This window comes from Mesoplodon bidens, assembly GCF_964165515.1.
Source record: "Mesoplodon bidens genome assembly, chromosome: 1".
Classification (NCBI taxonomy): domain Eukaryota; kingdom Metazoa; phylum Chordata; class Mammalia; order Artiodactyla; family Ziphiidae; genus Mesoplodon; species Mesoplodon bidens.
In genome coordinates this window covers 175,233,895-175,253,105 of record NC_138176.1, presented here as the reverse complement: position 1 = coordinate 175,253,105, position 19,211 = coordinate 175,233,895, and the positions used below count along the sequence as shown (strand labels likewise).

The 19,211-nt window shown below is 37.1% G+C and overlaps 1 protein-coding gene across 1 annotated transcript in view; it reads right to left on the bottom strand.

Moving 5' to 3' along the window:
• The window catches only part of CTNNA3 (catenin alpha 3), a 1,660,471-nt gene that overhangs the window by 168,663 nt on the left and 1,472,597 nt on the right, over positions 1–19,211 (bottom strand). Inside the window, exon 14 of the mRNA XM_081238023.1 lies at positions 6,329–6,421. Coding sequence (XP_081094149.1) covers positions 6,329–6,421 — 93 coding nt within the window. The remainder of the gene's footprint in view (positions 1–6,328; positions 6,422–19,211) is intronic.

Genomic DNA, 19,211 nt, shown 5'->3' with positions numbered 1-19,211 from the left:
TATTAGTCATCGAATTGACTACAAGTCACAATTTCTTCAATTCTGGGTCATCAGTAAGTATGATGAATCTTTAAAAAGGTGTCATAACTTTATCATGCTGAAATATGATATGACTACAGCTGAAATTACAAAATTTTAAGTGTTTGTTTTTAATGTTATATTCTTTAAATTTAATTTCAGCAAGTTTTAGAGACCAGAGCATCAAATGCCTTCAAATAAAAATCTGGCCCTAGTCAGTACTGTTAAATGAGTTCCCTTTTCCACTCCTTATCTATAAGACACTATGATCAGAGTTTGAATTGTGTAAGGCAGAACAGACTTTTTGATTTCATTTTTAGACCTTACTGGCTTTCAAGCTGTTTAGGCAGAGGGAAGAATCACTAGAACATCTGTCCATCATGGACAGGGGTAGAGAAAGGTGATTTTAAATGACTACTTGGAAAACTGTCTCCAACATGCATCCTATAAAATATCAGGATGAATTTTTTTCTGAGTATGTACCATAAAACTAGAAAATTAAGCCCTGTATACCTTGCTGAAGGTAACTGAGGACTCAGATAGAAACTAATAGATCACCAAGCTACCATAATTCCACAAAGAAGAAAAACTCCCAGTGCAGGGCCAAGCATTCCAAAATCATTGAAGAAAATAAGAACTTGACAACTTTTGGGTAAAACTTTCTGTTCTTACTATCAAAAGTTCCTTTTTGTAATCATTATTTCAGTACTACATTATGAATATAAATGTATATAAAAGTGCTAGCACCATTAAGAATCATATTAATACCATCTTCCTTTCAACCTTTTAAGGAAGTTCCAGATATGTCCCCCTCCTGAGGAAAAAAATTTCAAAAGATTTTTGGTAATAGAGTGCTAAATATTTACCCCACAAAACCAGAGACCAAAGCAGTCTTATATTGAAAGACTGAGAGATTTGTATTTACAAAGCTCCCTGAACTACTCAAAAGGAAGTAAAGTATAACATTAGCACACACAAATCTATACATGTCTTGAAATTCATTTTTGTAAAAATCAAAATTTATTGAGCATTTCCTTTGTGTGAGAAATGAGTTTTCATATATCTAATCTTCAAAAACAACTATAAAATAGACACTATTTTCTTCACCCTTACTTTGAGCATTTTTGACCCCCCTTTACCCATTTCTCCCACTCCATCTATTAGTAATAATAGATATTATTATTATCACAATTTTACAGATAAGAAAACTGTAAGTTAGAAGTATAAACTAACTTTCCCAGGGTCATATGGATAGTAATTGGTAGAACCCTGATTTGAACCAAAGTTTACGTGACCCCAAAGTGCATACTTTTAACTTCTACATTCTATTTATATAGCAGGGCCAAAAAAGGCAAGTCACTTTCTCACCCATTCTATTCACAAAACTCTTTTAATCCATTTTATTGAGTCTTTCTAAATCCACAGTTGTCTCCTAGGTAGGCTTGAGGAATATACTTTTAGCTACCACCCTGCTGACACTCGCAATTTCCTGAGTATCTATGGCTACTGCCGCCCAAATTGCCCAAAATAAACCAGGGAAAATTTCTAAAAATTAGAATGTTCCCTTTATTCAAATATCACAGAAGCCAATGTGTTAAGAGGCTGAGTGAGGAGTAACTGCCTCTGTCTCTGGATCCTTTGCTTGGAGACCCCAGATTGCTGCCCAAGAAATTCCTCCATGGTGTGATTCTACTTGAGTAGAATCCATCTCATCAGTGTAGAGTGATCCACCAGGGAGACTATCAGGGTCTGGGCATCACTATGTAGTTTCCAAGTAGTACCCAAGAAACTGATTTTGTTATTGATGGGAGACTGTAGTATTGGGACATTTAGAAATTTGTGAGACTTAAACAGATCTGATACTAAGGCTTAAGGCCTTCAGTTTCACGAGTCATCTTTCTGTTAGAGGAATTACAATATCGACACCATAATATGGCTGTAGCGATAGTACAGCAATGAAATCTTAAGTGATTATGAGGTTCTACCCAAGTTTACAAGCATGCTACACTGGAAGGAGTGTGGCTGGTACCGGAAGACCTGGGATTTGGCCCCATTTCTATATGACTTGCATAAACTACTGAAACTTTTTGAGTCTAATTCCCTAATTAGTAAAATCAAGAAAAAATTAAAAACCAAAACCCAGGGTTTTTGTTAAATAAGACAGCAATTTGGAAATATTCTATAAACTATAAAGTGTTCATGGTAAATGACATGGCTCTGTTTAAATTGAAAATATGGCTTAACTTATATTTAATAAAATTTTTAAGGAGCTTTTAGGATTTACCAAAAAAAATCTTATTATCAGTGAGTTTAAGAATTTTATTTTCTTAGTCTATTTTAATTTCTTTCTGAGTTTTTAAGATAAAAGATGTCTATTTCATCCTTGCTAAGGGCATGAACAGAATAACAATGAGCTCTGAAGAATGCTCTATAAACCTGTAGCAAACCCACTCTCCTGTATCACCGTGGAATGCCTGATCACTGGACATAACTACAGGATCAGTCCAGTGAGTATTCATGTTTAATAATTAAGATAATCACTAATTTCCACCGCTGTTCCTCTGCCACGTCATAAGTCATGCATTATTGGTCTTTTAGTATTTTGCTCTCATTGACTGTGGACTCTAAATCATTACTTGTTGGTTAGAGACCTTTACAATGCCCAGTGGCATTTGCCACCAATGACAGCAGTAACAGATGATGTTGAGCCAGAGCTACTGGGAGTGAAATGCAGAAAGTAAAATATAATAAATAACTGTCACTCCATTACTAAACAGTGCCTAAGATTGGTTCTAGTACATGTTCAATAGAGCAGAGTCTGCATAATCCAAGAACCAAAAAGGCATTTACTCAGTAACAGCTGCAAATAAAAATGAACCCAAACACTTGTCTTGTGCAGTGACAAGGAATTCTTCATTGAGCATGGCGTGAGTATTCGAAAAATTCTCGACAAATTCCACTTCAAAATGTTATGGTATCTTCTCAAATTAATGGTATTTGGCAAATATGCCAAAAGGTATACTCCGGCCAGTGGACACAAACTTCAGGAAATGTTGGATAGAATACAAAGTCTCAAATGGCCATAAGACTGAACATATGGACTTCCCTGGTGGCTCAGTGGTTAAGAATCCACCTGCCAATGCTGGGGCTCAAGCCCTGGTCCAGGAAGATCCCACATGCCGTGGAGCAACTAAGCCCGTGTGCCATAACTACTGAGCCCACGTGCCACAACTACTGAAGCCCGCACACCTAGAGCCCGTGCTCCGCAACAAGAGAAGCCACCACAATGAGAAGCCCGCACACTGCAATGAAGCATGGCCCCCGGCTCGCCACAACTAGAGAAAGCCCTCCCCCAGCAACGAAGACCCAACGCAACCAAAATATATATATATTTTATAAATAAATTTATAAAAAATAAAATAAAATAAAAAAGACTGAACATATGAATATAATCTAAGTACAGGGATGCAATTATAAGAAATATGGGAATATTAGGGATATAAGATGCCTAGGAGAGAACATAAAACCTATCTAAACATGATCTTAGTTCTGGTCAGGTGATTTAGGTAGTGGACAGATTTGAGCTATCCTCCTTGGTTAGTCATACAAACTTCAGGTACGACAGCAGAATCTGTTGTGATAAACTCACAAGATAGATATTCAATAAGAGGGTGTTATTGAAGTTAAGTTATCCATATTGTACAACAATTATTCTTTAAATTTTAAAGAATTTATACTCTTCCTTTCTTTCATATTGCTGGGGAGTATCCTTTATTCTGTTCTCTTTCATTCCACTGATGATCTATGAGGTTTGTTGTGGTAGGGTTCTCTGTCTACTTTTTAGTAAAGGATTCATTCTGCTAACTCTATGTCCTAAGTAAACCAACGTGTGGTAATCACTAAAATTCTTAGTGTGGAAACATAATCCACTTATTAGACAAGTTATATAAATCGGAGCCTCAGTGATCTTATTAGTAAAACTGGGATAATAATAGTAGTAAAGCATAGTTAACATGATAATTAAATAAATAGCACATGCGATGTGACTATCTCTTCTCATTTTACCCCAAAAGCAGAGACTAAGAATGGAAGGTAGTTTGTCTGGGGGAATAGATCTTAAGGAACAGAACTGAGAGCCTAAGAATGAATCAGGAAAGAAAGGATTGCCAATCCAAAGATATGTTATCAAGCTGGTCACTGCTGTTGGAATTGGCTGGATCCCCTGGGGAACTTTTGAGGACCTGTGGAAAATGCACTTCTATATGTTCCATCTAAGGAATGGAAGAGTTTTGGTTAAGAGTTGTTCTGGGAGGTGTTAGTGCCCCACATAAGGTTGTGTATGTATTAGACTATCTGATTTGCTTCCTGAGGGATTCCACACAGCAATTACAGGAAAGCCTCAAGGCAGGAAGTGAATAAAATCCAAGCTATTTGGAATGTATAGGGGAGATTTACAAAAGCAGAGAGTGGCTGGGTTGAATAAAACATTGCTTCCAGTAGATTTGATGGTGATGGATATCTTTTACTAGATAGTGGTAAGGGTATAGCCCACAGGTATTCCAAATGAACTGGACTGTCAGGAAACTGAACAATGGAACACAAAGCCAGGATTCAGAGCACTTTCAGGGTGATTGCCACAAGGTTAGAAGCAGTGGCTTCTATGAAAGATTCTTATGATCTGGAACCATGGAGATCATCAGCTTTATAACCACCATGGGCAAGTGGTCATTTAGCTGCTGTTTTTCCAAGAACAAAAATATAAATAATAATAAGAAGAAGAACCTTCTCTTCTCAGCATATAAAGTTTATAAAACACTCTCGTATGTATTGCCTTCTTTGGAGTTATGAATGATGCTGTGAGAAGGTGTAGTATTATTCTCATTTTTCAGATGAAGAAATTTGAACTTTCTAAATTTTAAGGTTCTTAACCCAGGTTTTATTGTCTACATGTGGTAAGGCAGAATGAGAACTAGGGCATGTTTATATTAATCCCAGCATCCTAAAAGGTGCCTTTATTTTAAGAAAATTCCCTCCGATCAGTTACTTTGTGTGCTCTGACACACACACTCCACCTCCAGTGGCCCAAGTGCATCAATCATTCACTTCGCTGAAAGCGTAAGCAAAGTTTACCATTGCCAAAATTCATTTCCAATTCCATTGCCATTTGTAAGATTTGATCTCCTACCGAGAATGCCTATCAGATTTGAAGGAAACTAACTCCAGGTGCTGTGTGTCCCCTGGTTAGTACAGGACTTATAGATCAAATAATCAGCAAGAAATAAAAACTCAAGATAACCAACATTTCTAATAAAACACAGGTATTGTGACTGACATACCTGTTCTAGGTAATTTGAATATGTGAAAACACAGGACTGTCTTAAATTTATCTGTTTCATACATCTCCAAATTTTATGACACTGAATTTAACTAATTAAATAATAATAATAATAATGATAATGATACTATTGCTACTTAGTTCATTCTCAGTAATCATTATTGAGAACTTACTAAGAGCTAGGCACTGTGTTAAGCGCTCTATTCATTAATTTAGTTGATTCCCACCGTAATCCTCATATAGAGAATACTATTAGTATACTTACTTTACAAATCAGAGAACAGAGGTAGAGAAAGGCTAAGTGAGTTTCCCAGTAACCCAGCAAGGAAGTGGCTGATTTAGATGTATTCCCAGGCAGTCTTAGCCACTATGCTATACTTCCTGGCTTTCAGACTCAAGTTCTATAGTCTGTTCTCCAGTTGTAAGCTATCAGTAGCTAGGAAATCAAACTTTAACAAACTCCCAAGCATTGGGCATAAATAAAGTGAAATAGACCATCTCAGAGTAATTCAAAAATTGATGAACATCATCGGAGAGTGTGTGTGTGTGTGTGTGTGTGTGTGTGTTTGTTGATGGGCCCAGAAGAAAGCATTATAGAAAGGAAGAAAAGTAGAGGAATACTGCCTCAGAAGTTGATTTTTCTCCCCTAGAATTTCCAAGTATATTTACAATTTCGCAGTTTCCCTTTTCTACTCTAAACAACCAGGTACAAATTTCACTTTGATATTCCCATGACTGCTATAAAGACAAAAAGTAGTACGGACTGATTTTCTACCTAACCAGAAATGGCTTCACTGTGAGCTCTCAAGGTAGAGGGAATCATTCCCCTCATAATGCTGTTCCTGCATTCTAAGGCTCTTCTCCCTGTGCTTTACAAGACCAGCCCCAAATCCAGGAATCCCGACTGTGAGAGGCTGCCTGGATTGACAAGGAGAGGGCATGACACACAGCTCTCCTCGCAGGGAGGGGACTCACCCGGTCAGTTTTCCCTTCAGTCTGAACACTGGTGTGACTGCGGACCTCGTGATCTTCTTCCAGGTCAGAAACATCCTCTAGTTCCTCTGGAGTCTATAAAAAGAAAGCAAAACACTGCTGGTGGAAATGCAAAATGGTAGCCAGGCTGGCAGTACATCTAAAAGGAAGCACAGAGTTTATCAATATGACCCTGCAACTCCACTCCTAGGTATATATGTAAGCAGCTCTTTGTAGGAAACTGCCCTCAGTAGGAAGCCCCTTTTACTGTCGCTTTAGCAAAGCTATATTGTAACTAACTTTTAAACCAGGCACCTCCATGCTCTACTCATCTCTGGCTCAAGCACAACTTTCAAATCTTTTAATCACACGAAACGTTGCCTAACTTGTCTGATCTTTCCATAGATCAAAGAAGTAGAAATGAAGAGTAAGTAATTAACAGATGACCAGATCTCTTCCCTAGCTTCCCCTTCAGTAATCTCAAGAACAAACTGTGTGAACGAGAAAGCATCTAGAGGAAGATCACAGGAAGTCACTGAGCCTGCATACAGTGGGAGAGGGTGACAACTCTGACCCCTATCCCAATGATTAACTGAGATTACTTCCTTTCTTCCCTTTAAAAGCTTTCAGGCCCAAGCATAATCTTCAGAGGTGGTTTCTGGGGGATGTTGAATCCACTGTCTCCCCAGATTGCCAGCGTTTTGATTAAAGGCACCTTTCCTTTCTTTATCTCTTGAGTATTCATTTTTTAAATGGCGAGCAGCAGGACAATCCATTCGATAACATACCCGAGAGAAATGAAAACATGTGTCCACACAAAAACTTGTAAATGAGTGTTCATAGTAGCACAAATCATAAAAGCCAAAAAACATACCTAGTGATAAATGAACAAACAAAATGTGGTAAATCCATACAATGGAATATTAATTGGCATAAAAAGGGGTAGGTACTGATACACGCTGCAACATGGGTAAACCTTAAAATATTATGCTAAGTGAAGAAAGTCAATCACAAAATAGCACATTACTGTATGATTCTATGTATTGGAAACTCTAGAACAGTCAAATTTATAGAGACAGATATTTGATTCACTGTTTCTAAAGGAAGGAGTGGAGGGGAGGGTTGGGAGCAGTGACTCTAATGGGTAGTGGTTTCTCTTTGGGATGAAAACAATTTCTGCAATTAGATAGTGGTAATGGTCACATGATCTCATGAATATATTAAAAACACTAACTTTTGTACTTTAAAATGGTGAATTTTATGGTATATGAATTATATCCCAACAAATTTTGAAAGAAAAGGAAAGCAAAAATGATCAGAAGGACATTTTTCTCTGAATAGCAATTTGGCTAACCAGTATGTGCTTACCGCAAACCAAGGTGTTTACAGGTGCTAAATAAATGGAATAATTATCATTAAAACCAAACGACATCAAAACACCAAAAATTGAGAAATTAAATTTTCTTAGAACTTAATAAGTTAACATCAACTTCAGTGTCTATTCTAAATAGTTAACCTACTTTCATTTTTTTTTTCTTTTTTTTAATTTCAGCTTAAATATCTCTTGCTCAGGGAGGTGTCTTGATTAAGAATCCCCTAGACTGGCTTGAGCTCCTCCACCAAGCATTTCCTGAAGCCCTTTACTTTCACTATCACAGTGCTCATCATACTTTATTGTAGCATTGTTTGGTGAATTAGTAAGACAACGGTTGAACTGTCTGTTCTTTGAGGTAATGACTAGGTCTGCTCGGCTTACTATCATCTCCCCACAACCTAGTATTCATACATACATGCTTTTGAATGAATGAAGCAAAATTAACAATGATAGCCAAAAATACATTTGGATATGAACAAAAGAAAACATATTAACAGCAACAACAATTTGTCCACACTGAACCTCTACTGCCCTTCCATCTTCTGTATTTCAAACTAAATTTTTTAATTTGCTCTTTGTTGTTTTCCTCTGCTCAAGGTTTCCAATCCCTCAGTCCCACCGGGGCAATAATTTAAAGATATCAGTCATTATTGCAAATACAAGTATTGCAAAGTAAAGTCGTTATTGCAAATATAAAGTACTTAACGAGAATCCATTTAATATTTTCGCTTACATAGTCTCAATTTTAAAGTCAGATTCCTTTGTTACAAAGCTCTGGTGAGAAATCCAAAATACAAACGTTTAGGTTTCGTGAAAAATATCCAAAAGTGAAAGTGGAAGGTGTCTTACATATACACCTGGCTGTTAAAGGGTGGAAAGGGGCAGGACCTGCCTCCTCAGAACAGCTCCGGTTTCCCTTAAACCTTGCTCTGCACACAGGTCCTTTGTTTATTTTCAGGGCTGTGAAGAGCTTTCCTTCCCTGGGGCCACTCCAGACATGGGAACTTGCAATGATTAGCTCACACTGTGGGGCAAAATGACCAATTTCCTAACTACTAATGGTCTCAGAGTCTTTCTCAGCTCATGGATCTTTAACCAGCAATTTCTTTGTTCTCTGACATTTGCACTGAGCAGCTCCCATCACTTTGCAGTGATTTCAACTGAATCTCATTGGCTATTAATATCCATCCTCCCACCAAAGCCTCCAGTGTGCTAAGTAGTTGTTATCTATATGTTGATCTCTATATGCAGTCTTTCTTTGCTGCAACTATGTGCAGCTATGATCACAGGGCAATTTATGAGCAATTTACTCTCTTCTTAGGTATTAATAGCATGAGTTTGCCATGAGGGAATTTCTGTACAATCACATATTTCATTATTAGCTATTTTTGTGTATTCTTCCCAAATAGTCTTCAGAAAGGATCTTTACAATTTCCCTCTTGACACATTACCAGCCCCTGTAACATCTGAATAATTTCAACTGATCAAATTCCTTTTCTTGAGTCCTGTTGTTTTGCAGCTGAAGGCTGTCTGGTGCCCCTACTGTGATTTGTTTCTTATAAATGTTGTTTATTACTTGGATTATACTCTATCACGTGGTGACATATAACTTCATCATCAATCCCAGTATTCTGTGCAATTCGAAAATAAAGTGACTTAACCGAAATTAAGAGCAACTGCTGGGCTTCCCTCGTGGCGCAGTGGTTGAGGGTCCGCCTGCCGATGCAGGGAACACGGGTTCATGCCCCGGTCCAGGAAGATCCCACATGCCATGGAGCTGCTGGGCCCGTGAGCCATGGCCGCTGAGCCTGCGCGTCTGGAGCCTGTGCTCCGCAACGGGAGAGGCCACAGCAGTGAGAGGCCCACATATCGCAAAAAAAAAAAAAAAAAAAAAAGCAACTGCTGCTCTCAGAAGTCACAAGTACCATTTTTGTTGGTGATACTGCAGGAAGAGATAAGCCTACCATTTACACCCACGTACTTATGTACTTTTCGTTATCTTTAACAGGGGACTAATAATTTTCTTGAAAAACCACCACAACTGACCTCTTCTTTTCATGAACAAAATCAGTGGGGGAGTGTCCAAAATACTTGTTGGCAGCATTTTGCATTCTGTAAGGTAAGTAGTTGGATGGTATTGTAAAAATAAAAAGTTAAATACACAATGTTAGAGTTTAAGTGGAAACTAAGAAATAGGAGTACTCTAATCATTTTGGGGGTGTACATTAACGCCTTCAAGCTGAAGACAAATAATAACAGAAAGAGCAAACATTTGCAAAAGGGAGGACGGAGGATGGGCTTCCCTATATTTACACTCTTAGAAACAGCTTGCTTTTACTCATCTAGTCACTTTGGAAGGTTAAACTTCTGGAAGGTGTGTGTGTGTGTATGTGTGTGTGTGTGTGTAACGTGTATGTTTCTAATAAATTTTCATCCTGTGGGAGGGGAAAACAACTACCTTAGATCAGTGTTATATAGGAGAAAGACCATAAACTGTTGAATCATGCAGACCTGAATTTGAATTCTGCCCCTCCAGTTAGCAATTACAGAACGTTGGGTAATATGTGTCTCCTTTTAAACTTTGGTTTCTTCAGAAAAAAATTTTGGATACTGATAACTAATCCTGAAGATTGTTGTGAGACTCAATTGTACTGAGAAGCTTTAACTTAAGAGCTTAGTCCACAGACACAGCTGGGGTGCAACAAAAGTTGTTTCTTTGCGGTACGCGGGCCTCTCACTGTTGTGGCCTCTCCCGTTGTGGAGCACAGGATCCGGACACGCAGGCTCAGAGGCCATGGCTCACGGGCCCAGCCACTCTGCGGCATGTGGGATCTTCCCGGACGGGGGCACGAACCCGTGTCCCCTGCATCGGCAGGCGGACTCTGAACCACTGCACCACCAGGGAAGCCCAAAAGTTGTTTCTTTCTGTCTAGTGTTTGTTCTCCTCACTACCTTATCCCTCATACCATCACAACCTTTTAGATTTGTATGATAAAACTTTCGTGGCAATTAGGTTGCCTCCATTTTACTCCATATCCGTTACTCTGGATTAACACGATACTTACTATAGCTGCCTCTAGTTATGTTCACCTGATTTTTAGTATACAATGTCATTGTGCTAACAGGGTATAAAATAATTCCACATACAGTGCTTTCTTCTAAATTTCAAGTAAAGCTCTCTTTTGATCCGATTTTAATCATGTATAAGAGTAAGATTATCTCTTAAATTGGTCCCAGCAGAGATACACTCTAACATAGATTCTCAGGGATGACAGAAATAACTTTCCTTCTCTAAGCTGAGATGTCTCTAAACCAGACCAATAGGAAGATATCTTAATTTTTTCTGGAAAAAGTGAAGTTAAACTCAGTTATTACTCATTTATTTCTCCTAACAGAATTCAGGAAAACTATTTCATATTTTCCTATTTTAACTCTTGCTTATTTTGAAGCCTTCCTTAGGCAACCCAAAGTGATTTGAAATTAGCTGAGTTTCCTCCATCTTTAAATAGCAAAAATATTACCTTATCCTTAGAGTTATTGTGAAGATAAAAGAAGATGACAGACTGGAACGTTATTCAGTGACTAGAAAAATACTGAGTGTTCAATATTGTTTATGATTATTATAAATTACTATTACAGTACTTTAAGATCTCACTTTATTTATGTAGAAGAGTCCAAAAACAAGTATAGAACGTGAAAACAGTCAGGCTGAGGTTTTTATATAGAAACTGAGCATGGAACAAACAGCAGTAGTACATGAAACTTCAGGGTCACAATAAACTGGTGGTGAATATATATAATTTTAAAGATATGTTTATTGAGGTATAAATGACTGCATTTATATTGCTTTCTTACCCTCCACACAAAGGAGCTCAATGCTTTCTATAGACTTATCTCATTAATTCTTTCAGCATCCTTAGTGAGACAGGTAGGTGGTATTATTATACCTTAAAATTCACTTGCACAAGACTTTATAAATGTTTAATATTTAAATATAAGGAAATAAATTTGTGGTCACGAAAACAGCAAAAATAAGGAAAGAAAGAAAGAGGGAAAGAAAGAGAAAGAGGGAGGGAGGGAGGGAGGGAGGAAGGAAGGAAGGAAGAAAAAATAAAGAAGGAAAGGAAAAAATGATAGTCTAGGGAATAGGAGTCATGCTTGGCATTTTCTTCTCAGAATTAAGGTTGAATTCTAAATCATACACATGACTTGATCATAAATCATACTTCTCTGATTTTCCCTCAATGGCTTACTACAATCAAATAACTTCCACAACAATGTCAGTGGTGGTCTGACACAGAGAAGGAATTATGCTATGGATAGTATTCTGAAACAGGAACCTGCAGTAACATAGTCAGTGAGATTATCTTAGCTGAGGTGATAACAGGCTGATTTTGGAATGTTAGGAGAGACAAGAATTAAAATACATTAAAAAAAAAGGAATAGATATAACAATAGCACAATTCAAATTACAGAAAACTAAAAAACACCCCTTGCTGAATGCACACACACACATACACACACACACATACTTTTTTATTTTTCTTCAAGAAATCAATATTCTGTTCTTGGCATTTATTGACAAGGTTGTTGATCCTTTTCCTGAGCCACTGTTTTTCTAGTTTCCAAGTCCTATAAATTAGTTAAAGGGTCACGTCTCAGAAAAGTGTAACCATCACATTTAACTGTCAAGCATTTCAAAATATTACCAGAAAATAAAGTATACAACTGTTTGTGTGTTACACATGGGCTTTTTAAAACCACAAACCCCTGGAATCAGCCTTTGAGGGAGAGGCCCAGTAACCTATATTTTTATAAAGTTGTCCAAATGATTCTGATGTGTAGTTCTTCATGAGAACCATTGGCCTGACATTGAATTTATTTTAATTTTTTGATTGGTTTAGGCTTAGTTAAGTGTCCCTGTAACAATATGAGTTGCAAGACTGTAGCGGCAATAGTTAATCCCAGATTTTCCCTGTCACCTGAAATGCAGCCATTTTACATTTTAAGTATGCCTTCCATTGCTTGTCAGTTGGAGGGTTAATTTATCACATTCTTGGACAGCTAATAAGTGGCCAGAAGCCATTTTGACTATTAAACTAAATTATACAATCAGTTGGAGTTGCCAGAGTTGTCAGAGACAAAGGACTTTCTTTCTCACGGCGAGCACTATGGACCCATAACACATGGACTTTTTCTACTCCTCAAATATGCCCCAATCATCAGTTCATTCCGCATCAAGATCTTTGGATCCTAGTATCTACTGCTCTCCTGCCTGGCATGCTCATCCTGCAGCTTTCACATAGCTGGACCTTTCTACCATGGGAGTTCAGATGGCCTATACTCAACCCTATCCAGTCTTCCCTGGTCAGCCCATCTGAAGTTAACCCTTTTTCCTACTTCATTTATTAATTATATCACACCCTGTGCATTTTTCTTTAGCCCTCTTGTTATGATCATAAACTGAAATTATATTTTTCTTCTTTTTCCTTTTTTTGGGGGGAGGGGGGAAGGAGATACGTTTTGGTCTTGCCACATTAGAATACAACATCCATGAGAATAGGGTTGTTGTCTATCTTATTTACCATTCTGAGCACCCAAAACAGCATATACTAGGTACTCAGTAAAGATATCCTAACTGAGTAAGGGAACAAATGATTTAATGACCAGTAAGCTTTGGTACGAATGTCAGAAGAAAGTCTTAGGAACATTTTTGAGCTATGGAGTAAGCTTTTCCTTTCTGCCTTCAGTAGGTGGTGATTTAGTAATTCCTTGCCTAAGGAAAAGTCCGAGGCAAAAATTAACAGATTTTGTTTTTTAAAAATAAAGCCTATGGAAATTAGAGATAATAGATTTTGTGCACAGAGAAATTTTCCACAGGTTCAAAATTCTCAGACTTGGAAGACCAGGAAGATGTGTAGGCATCCCATTAGCAGTGCAGTATGAATAAAACAAGAAGAGAAAATGCCATCTTCTAAATTCAGACCAGAGTTTCAAGTCTCACCAGGGCCCTGTGGCACAAACTTGTCATGGAAACAGTAAGTAGTAAACCTGAAGGAGCCACAAGGGCTAGAACAACAGACATTTCATTGGTAACAAGTGGGGGAAAAATGACAAGAGACTGTTGGGTCTCTCTGATACCCTGATAAAGCCTAAGTCTCTAGAAAAGAGTTTCTCCACCTTGGCACTATTGATATCTTGGTCTGACTAATTCTGGTTATAAGAGGCTGTTTTGCACATTGTGGGATGCTTAGCACCACCCTTAGCTTCTACTCACCACATGCAGAGGGCCCTCTCAAATTGTGACAATCAAAAATATCTCCAGATAGCTCCAAATATGCCCTGTTAGGGAGGGCAGGAAACCACCCTTGTTTGAGAACTACTGCTCTAGAACTTTGTTTCACCTGGCCCAACACAGGTGGTAGGGGTAAGCGGCCCTACATAACTGCTAAGAGGGAGGCCCAATTACTATGTTTAAATTTCCCATGAGCAAAGTTAAAATTTAGTTGGCTTAGGGAAGATAAAAATAAAAAGTAATTTTTTTTACTGTACATCTCAATTTGTGGACTGAAATTCATACCCCATAGAATACCATTATGGTTACAAGATGGAAGAGGGCACTCTTTATCCATTTCAGTCTTAACCAAATAATTGGAAGAAAATATCAGATGAATTTTGAAAATTACCAACTTGGTTACAATCTTAATATCAGCACTTAATAAGCTGCTTTCATTCTGTGGTACTTCTTTTCAACTTTTAATCGTAATGAAGAAATTATTACCTAAAGAAATGCAGTGAAAATCCAAGTTTGCTTGATCAGGCATAAAGTGGTTAGGAAAAAAGTCATCTCAACTAACATACTAGAGTGTCTATTTTTATGTAGTTATATATAAATGCAGGCTATTATGATAGAGTCTGAGAAGCTTGAAACAAATAAAACAATCTTTGCCCTTAGGAGAGATAAAGGATAAATATATTAAATGGGAATTTTTAAAAATTCCCTAGAGTTATATGGTTTGAAACAGATTGGTGAGACATGGAGAAATTTCCTTAGAATTATCAGGCAGAGAGGGGAATGAGCATAAAGTGTCCCAGGGTAACCTGGGAAGATATTTCTTGTATTGTCAGAAAGCTGCTAGGCTTGTGTTATGGTGGTAGGTTGATGAACTTGAAGTTATGTTACCTGGGTTTTCATTCTAACTTTGCCATCAATTAGTTGTATGTTGTTAGGCAAATCTCAGAATTTTCCTCTGCTTCAATTTATTCATCTTTAAAATAGGGATGGGAAGTAAGAAAAACTTGATAATTTCTGCAAGTCCTTTGAGTTTTAAGATTTTAGGAGTTTATGCTTAAACTGAAAGCATAACATTAATATTAATCTAGATGAACTGTTTCCTCAGCACTAGGCGATCTCAACAGTAGGGAAGACCTGGTAAATCTTTTGAGTTCAGTTGATAGAAACATAATTCACTCCAATTCATTGTATTACTTAGAAACATGGTTAATCTGATGAGCACATATATCTTCTCATTGTCACAAGGAGAGAGAAGGCATCTAGTATTTTCTCAATTTTATAAACTGAGTGTCTCACACAGTGCCTGGCAACAAGTAGGTGCATGGAAAATATAGTTTTTAATGAATGAACACATCAAAGAAAATAGATAAGAAAATAAAGAAGGATGCAAATACAGATGCATTTCTCAATTTTTCCCAATAGAGCAATGGCAGATTTTCTCCTTATAATCTTTCAAAAAATAATTCAAAACTGCCTTTAGTTACCATTATTATCCTTCTATGTTTCACAAGCCTTTTTTTTCTTTTTCTCTTTTCCAGCATGTTAAGAATATAGCACCATGTGAATTATTCCATATAAAGAACTAAGGAGCCTGAGTATTATACCCCTTAAAGGTTACAACAACTGAAATACAGTTTGAGAAAGCTAAGTCACAGAATATAAAAAAATATAGCCTAAAGTAAGATAAAAAAAGAGTACATCTATAATGTACAAGAAGATATGATTAAACATATAGTCAAATAGGACAACTTCAGCAGATAAATCTTGAGCATGTAGAATATTGCTGTCAAAGGAGACACATCCCTGAGCCTAAGTTGTTCATCTACTTCAAATGAATTAAGTCTGTATTTGTTCAATACTTAGAAACTTACCCAGGCCAGCAGCCATCAAACAGCCAATCATTTGATACCTTACACTTGAGTCTGGATTACGATGATTTTCAAAGGAGGTGACCATTATAGTCACCTAAGTTTATATAAAGCCATTCTAAGGACTCAAGCAATTATAAAATCACATAGGGTAAATCATATTTTAACCTCAGCTCCTCCTTCTATCAGGAAGACTGTGGGCAGTCAACTCTGATTGTGAAACACTAATGAGGCTAATAACTGTAGAAAAGCACCCAGCAAATCAGCAAGATGGTCATAAATGAAAGGGGCATCATCAATATCATTGTACTTTTTCAACCACCAAACGAGTTGGTGATCTAGCTCTGATTCCAGGACTGCACGTCTAATTCATGAAAACTGTCCTAAGAAATCATAAGAAGTATTCCAGCTTGAAGTTTAAATAAAAATCTGGAAGATGAATGAAGCCATGAAGAATGGGGTTTGTATGAAAGCATATTTTTGGAAAGTTGAAATATTGAAATATCTAGACTCAAATCAGAATCCTTGAATTCTTCTCTTTGAGAACAGAGAGGTAAGATAATCATTTTAAACTGAGGTCTTAATATAATTCATTAACAACACTCTGCTGCGTTTTTCCACATTTCTTTTCTCATTCAATCTTAACAATAAACCTGAAGAGGTAAATGTTACCATTTTAATACCACAGTTGAAGAAACTGCGCCTTCGAGTTAACGGAACCGAATCTAATATCACACTGCTAATAAAGGGCTGCTTCAAAGAGGGTCCAGTGCTCATTTTACGAGCCATGTGGCTTGGAAGTCACAGTGCATGATAAATGTAGGAGTTGAGTAGTTAAAACTTACAAGTCTAGAAAATGAGCTTCAAACAGCATGAATATACTGCTCACAGAGCAAGGTGGGTCAAATATTTAGGGGCTTTGATCAGTGCACTGTGACTGGTCCTTATCTCTTCATACCCCCACCAGATATAATGTCTGGACCTCAGTAAATTTGATGTCTGGAACCACAGATGATTCAGCTCTTCCTAACCGCTTCACTGTCACCTATCTTGAACCATATATTGTCTTTGAAAAGCCAACTCAAAAAAAATCCTGCTTGTTTCTCAGGCTGGCACACTGGCTTTAAGTTATACAAGCTTGAAACCAATTCAGTTTTGGCCCATAATATGATAGCATGAGCAAAAGCTTGCCAATGGATCTGCCAAAAACAAAAAAAAGGCTCCTGAGTTATTTCTTTTTCTTCTCTTTTCTTTTAAAGTTCCATATAAATTAGGCTATACTAATTAGCAAAACTACTAAATGTGTTTTGGACAGAGCTGAGTTTATATCCTATTTATAACCTATTTCCAAATTATAAACAGAAAACCTAAGGTAAGTAACTTGCCAAAGTTCTCACAGCAAAGCAGGGACTGTGATGCAACAAAATATAAAGATTGCATATCTGGATTCTAGGTCAAATGCTGCCTTTAGTAGCTTGTGACCTCAAACAACTATTTAACTAGTTGAGAACTCACCTTCTTCAGAAGTAAATGAAAGAACTGAACTAAATGATTTATAAAATCTCATTCAATTCTACTGTTCACTCTATAAGTCTATTGCAGATTTGGTGACACTGTATCGGGAAAGATACTTTTTTTTCCAAGAAAATTCTGAATTAGCAGTATACCCTTCTTTGGAAATGCTAAACACAATTTTAGATCCCAAGTCCCTTTTGGTTTGTTAACCTCTAAGGAGGATAGAAACAACTTTTTATACTTACTTTGTCCAGGACTACATAGGACAAAGTTAGGGCTCTTCACAGGCAGTAATTGATGATGCCATGGAGAACTGCGGCAGTATAGTTATGGTCATTGCGCTATAGGTGAGAATGGGCTGTTGTTGGAAATGACATAATAATAAAAATAAGCATAGTAGTGGAGATGGTGGTAATGGTGCTGGTGGCAACAGAGGCAGCAGATGTCTAATCACACAATCCGACCTTTAACTCTTAGGCGTACACACTGCTACCATGAATATCAGACACATGCTGCTGTATTTGATGAAGGAAAAGCGCGACTTTTCCATCAAACCCTATGCCAAACAGATTCTATTCATGTGAATGTGTGTTCTTATCTTTAGAATAAACAGATGGAGAGAGGTTATCTAACTTAAAAATTATTAATTTTTTTTCAAAAAAACTATTCTACAGATGTTAAAACGAATTTCAGAGAATATCTAAGGGCAAAGAAAAAGCATTTAATACTCTTAATACTCTTAACAATGTATATATACATATATTCTAATTACATAAAACAATGCATATATATATATATATGAGAGTGTTAGAGTGTTACATGTGGCTTTCTTCTTTATAATTGATTTGTTTCTAAATTTTTACAATATATATTTATTATGTTTATCATCAGGGGAAAAAAACAAGTGACGAATGTTACAAGAAAATCTGCTTAAGGTTGAATATGTCACTTCAAGGACATGTCAGCAATAAAAAAAGAGCAAGATTGCAAAACTCACTGCACGAGAGCAGAGCTGGCCTTGTCACTTTGCAATAGGTCTATCAGTGTGGCACTGTATTTGAAGCTGGTATGGACACAGACAAAAGCTCTCAAGAGGGGAGAGGAAAATTGCAGCATAGGTATTCATTATCAGAGCAAACACTAAAGAAGACTGATAGCAGATACAGAGATCTATGCCTCATCAGGGCCTTATGCTGTTCCCCCATATTGCATGGCCTCCTTCTTAGCTCTGTAGATCCATGAAAGTAGTTGCTTTCTTATTTCATGGATCACATTTTCAGTGTCCTGGAAATTGGTTTTATAAAAGTATTCTGTAATAAAGATTTTCTGGGAAAGAAGAGTTGTGGTGTGACTTCCCAGCAGGGATATATATTTTTTAACCTATAGGAAATCTTTTACTTCCAGAAATTGTTAGGCAGCCAGGCATAATATCAACGGTCCTAACCAAATTCATCTATCTAGATTTGCAAAGTAATCCCAGGCACAGTAATAAAGCAAAAACCTGCCTGCTGTGTTCCAGCCACAGGTATTATGTAAGGCTAAGCAGGATGTCCGCACCTGACACTCCTATTTCACACTGAACTAAAAAATGGAAAACTATGAAAGAAGATCCACATTACAGAGGAGATATTGCTCAATAAGACAGTAATTCAGATCTATGTTAGACTTTTGTACATATTATTCAGGGTTACTGGATTGAAGTTTGCTTTATGGGACATAAGAATTCCCTACACTAGTAGAATAAAGCTGCCTAAGTTGGCAGCTTATATATGAAATAGAACACTAGAATGCAGCAAAACAAATATTTGGACAACCCCTAAGGAAGATTTATGC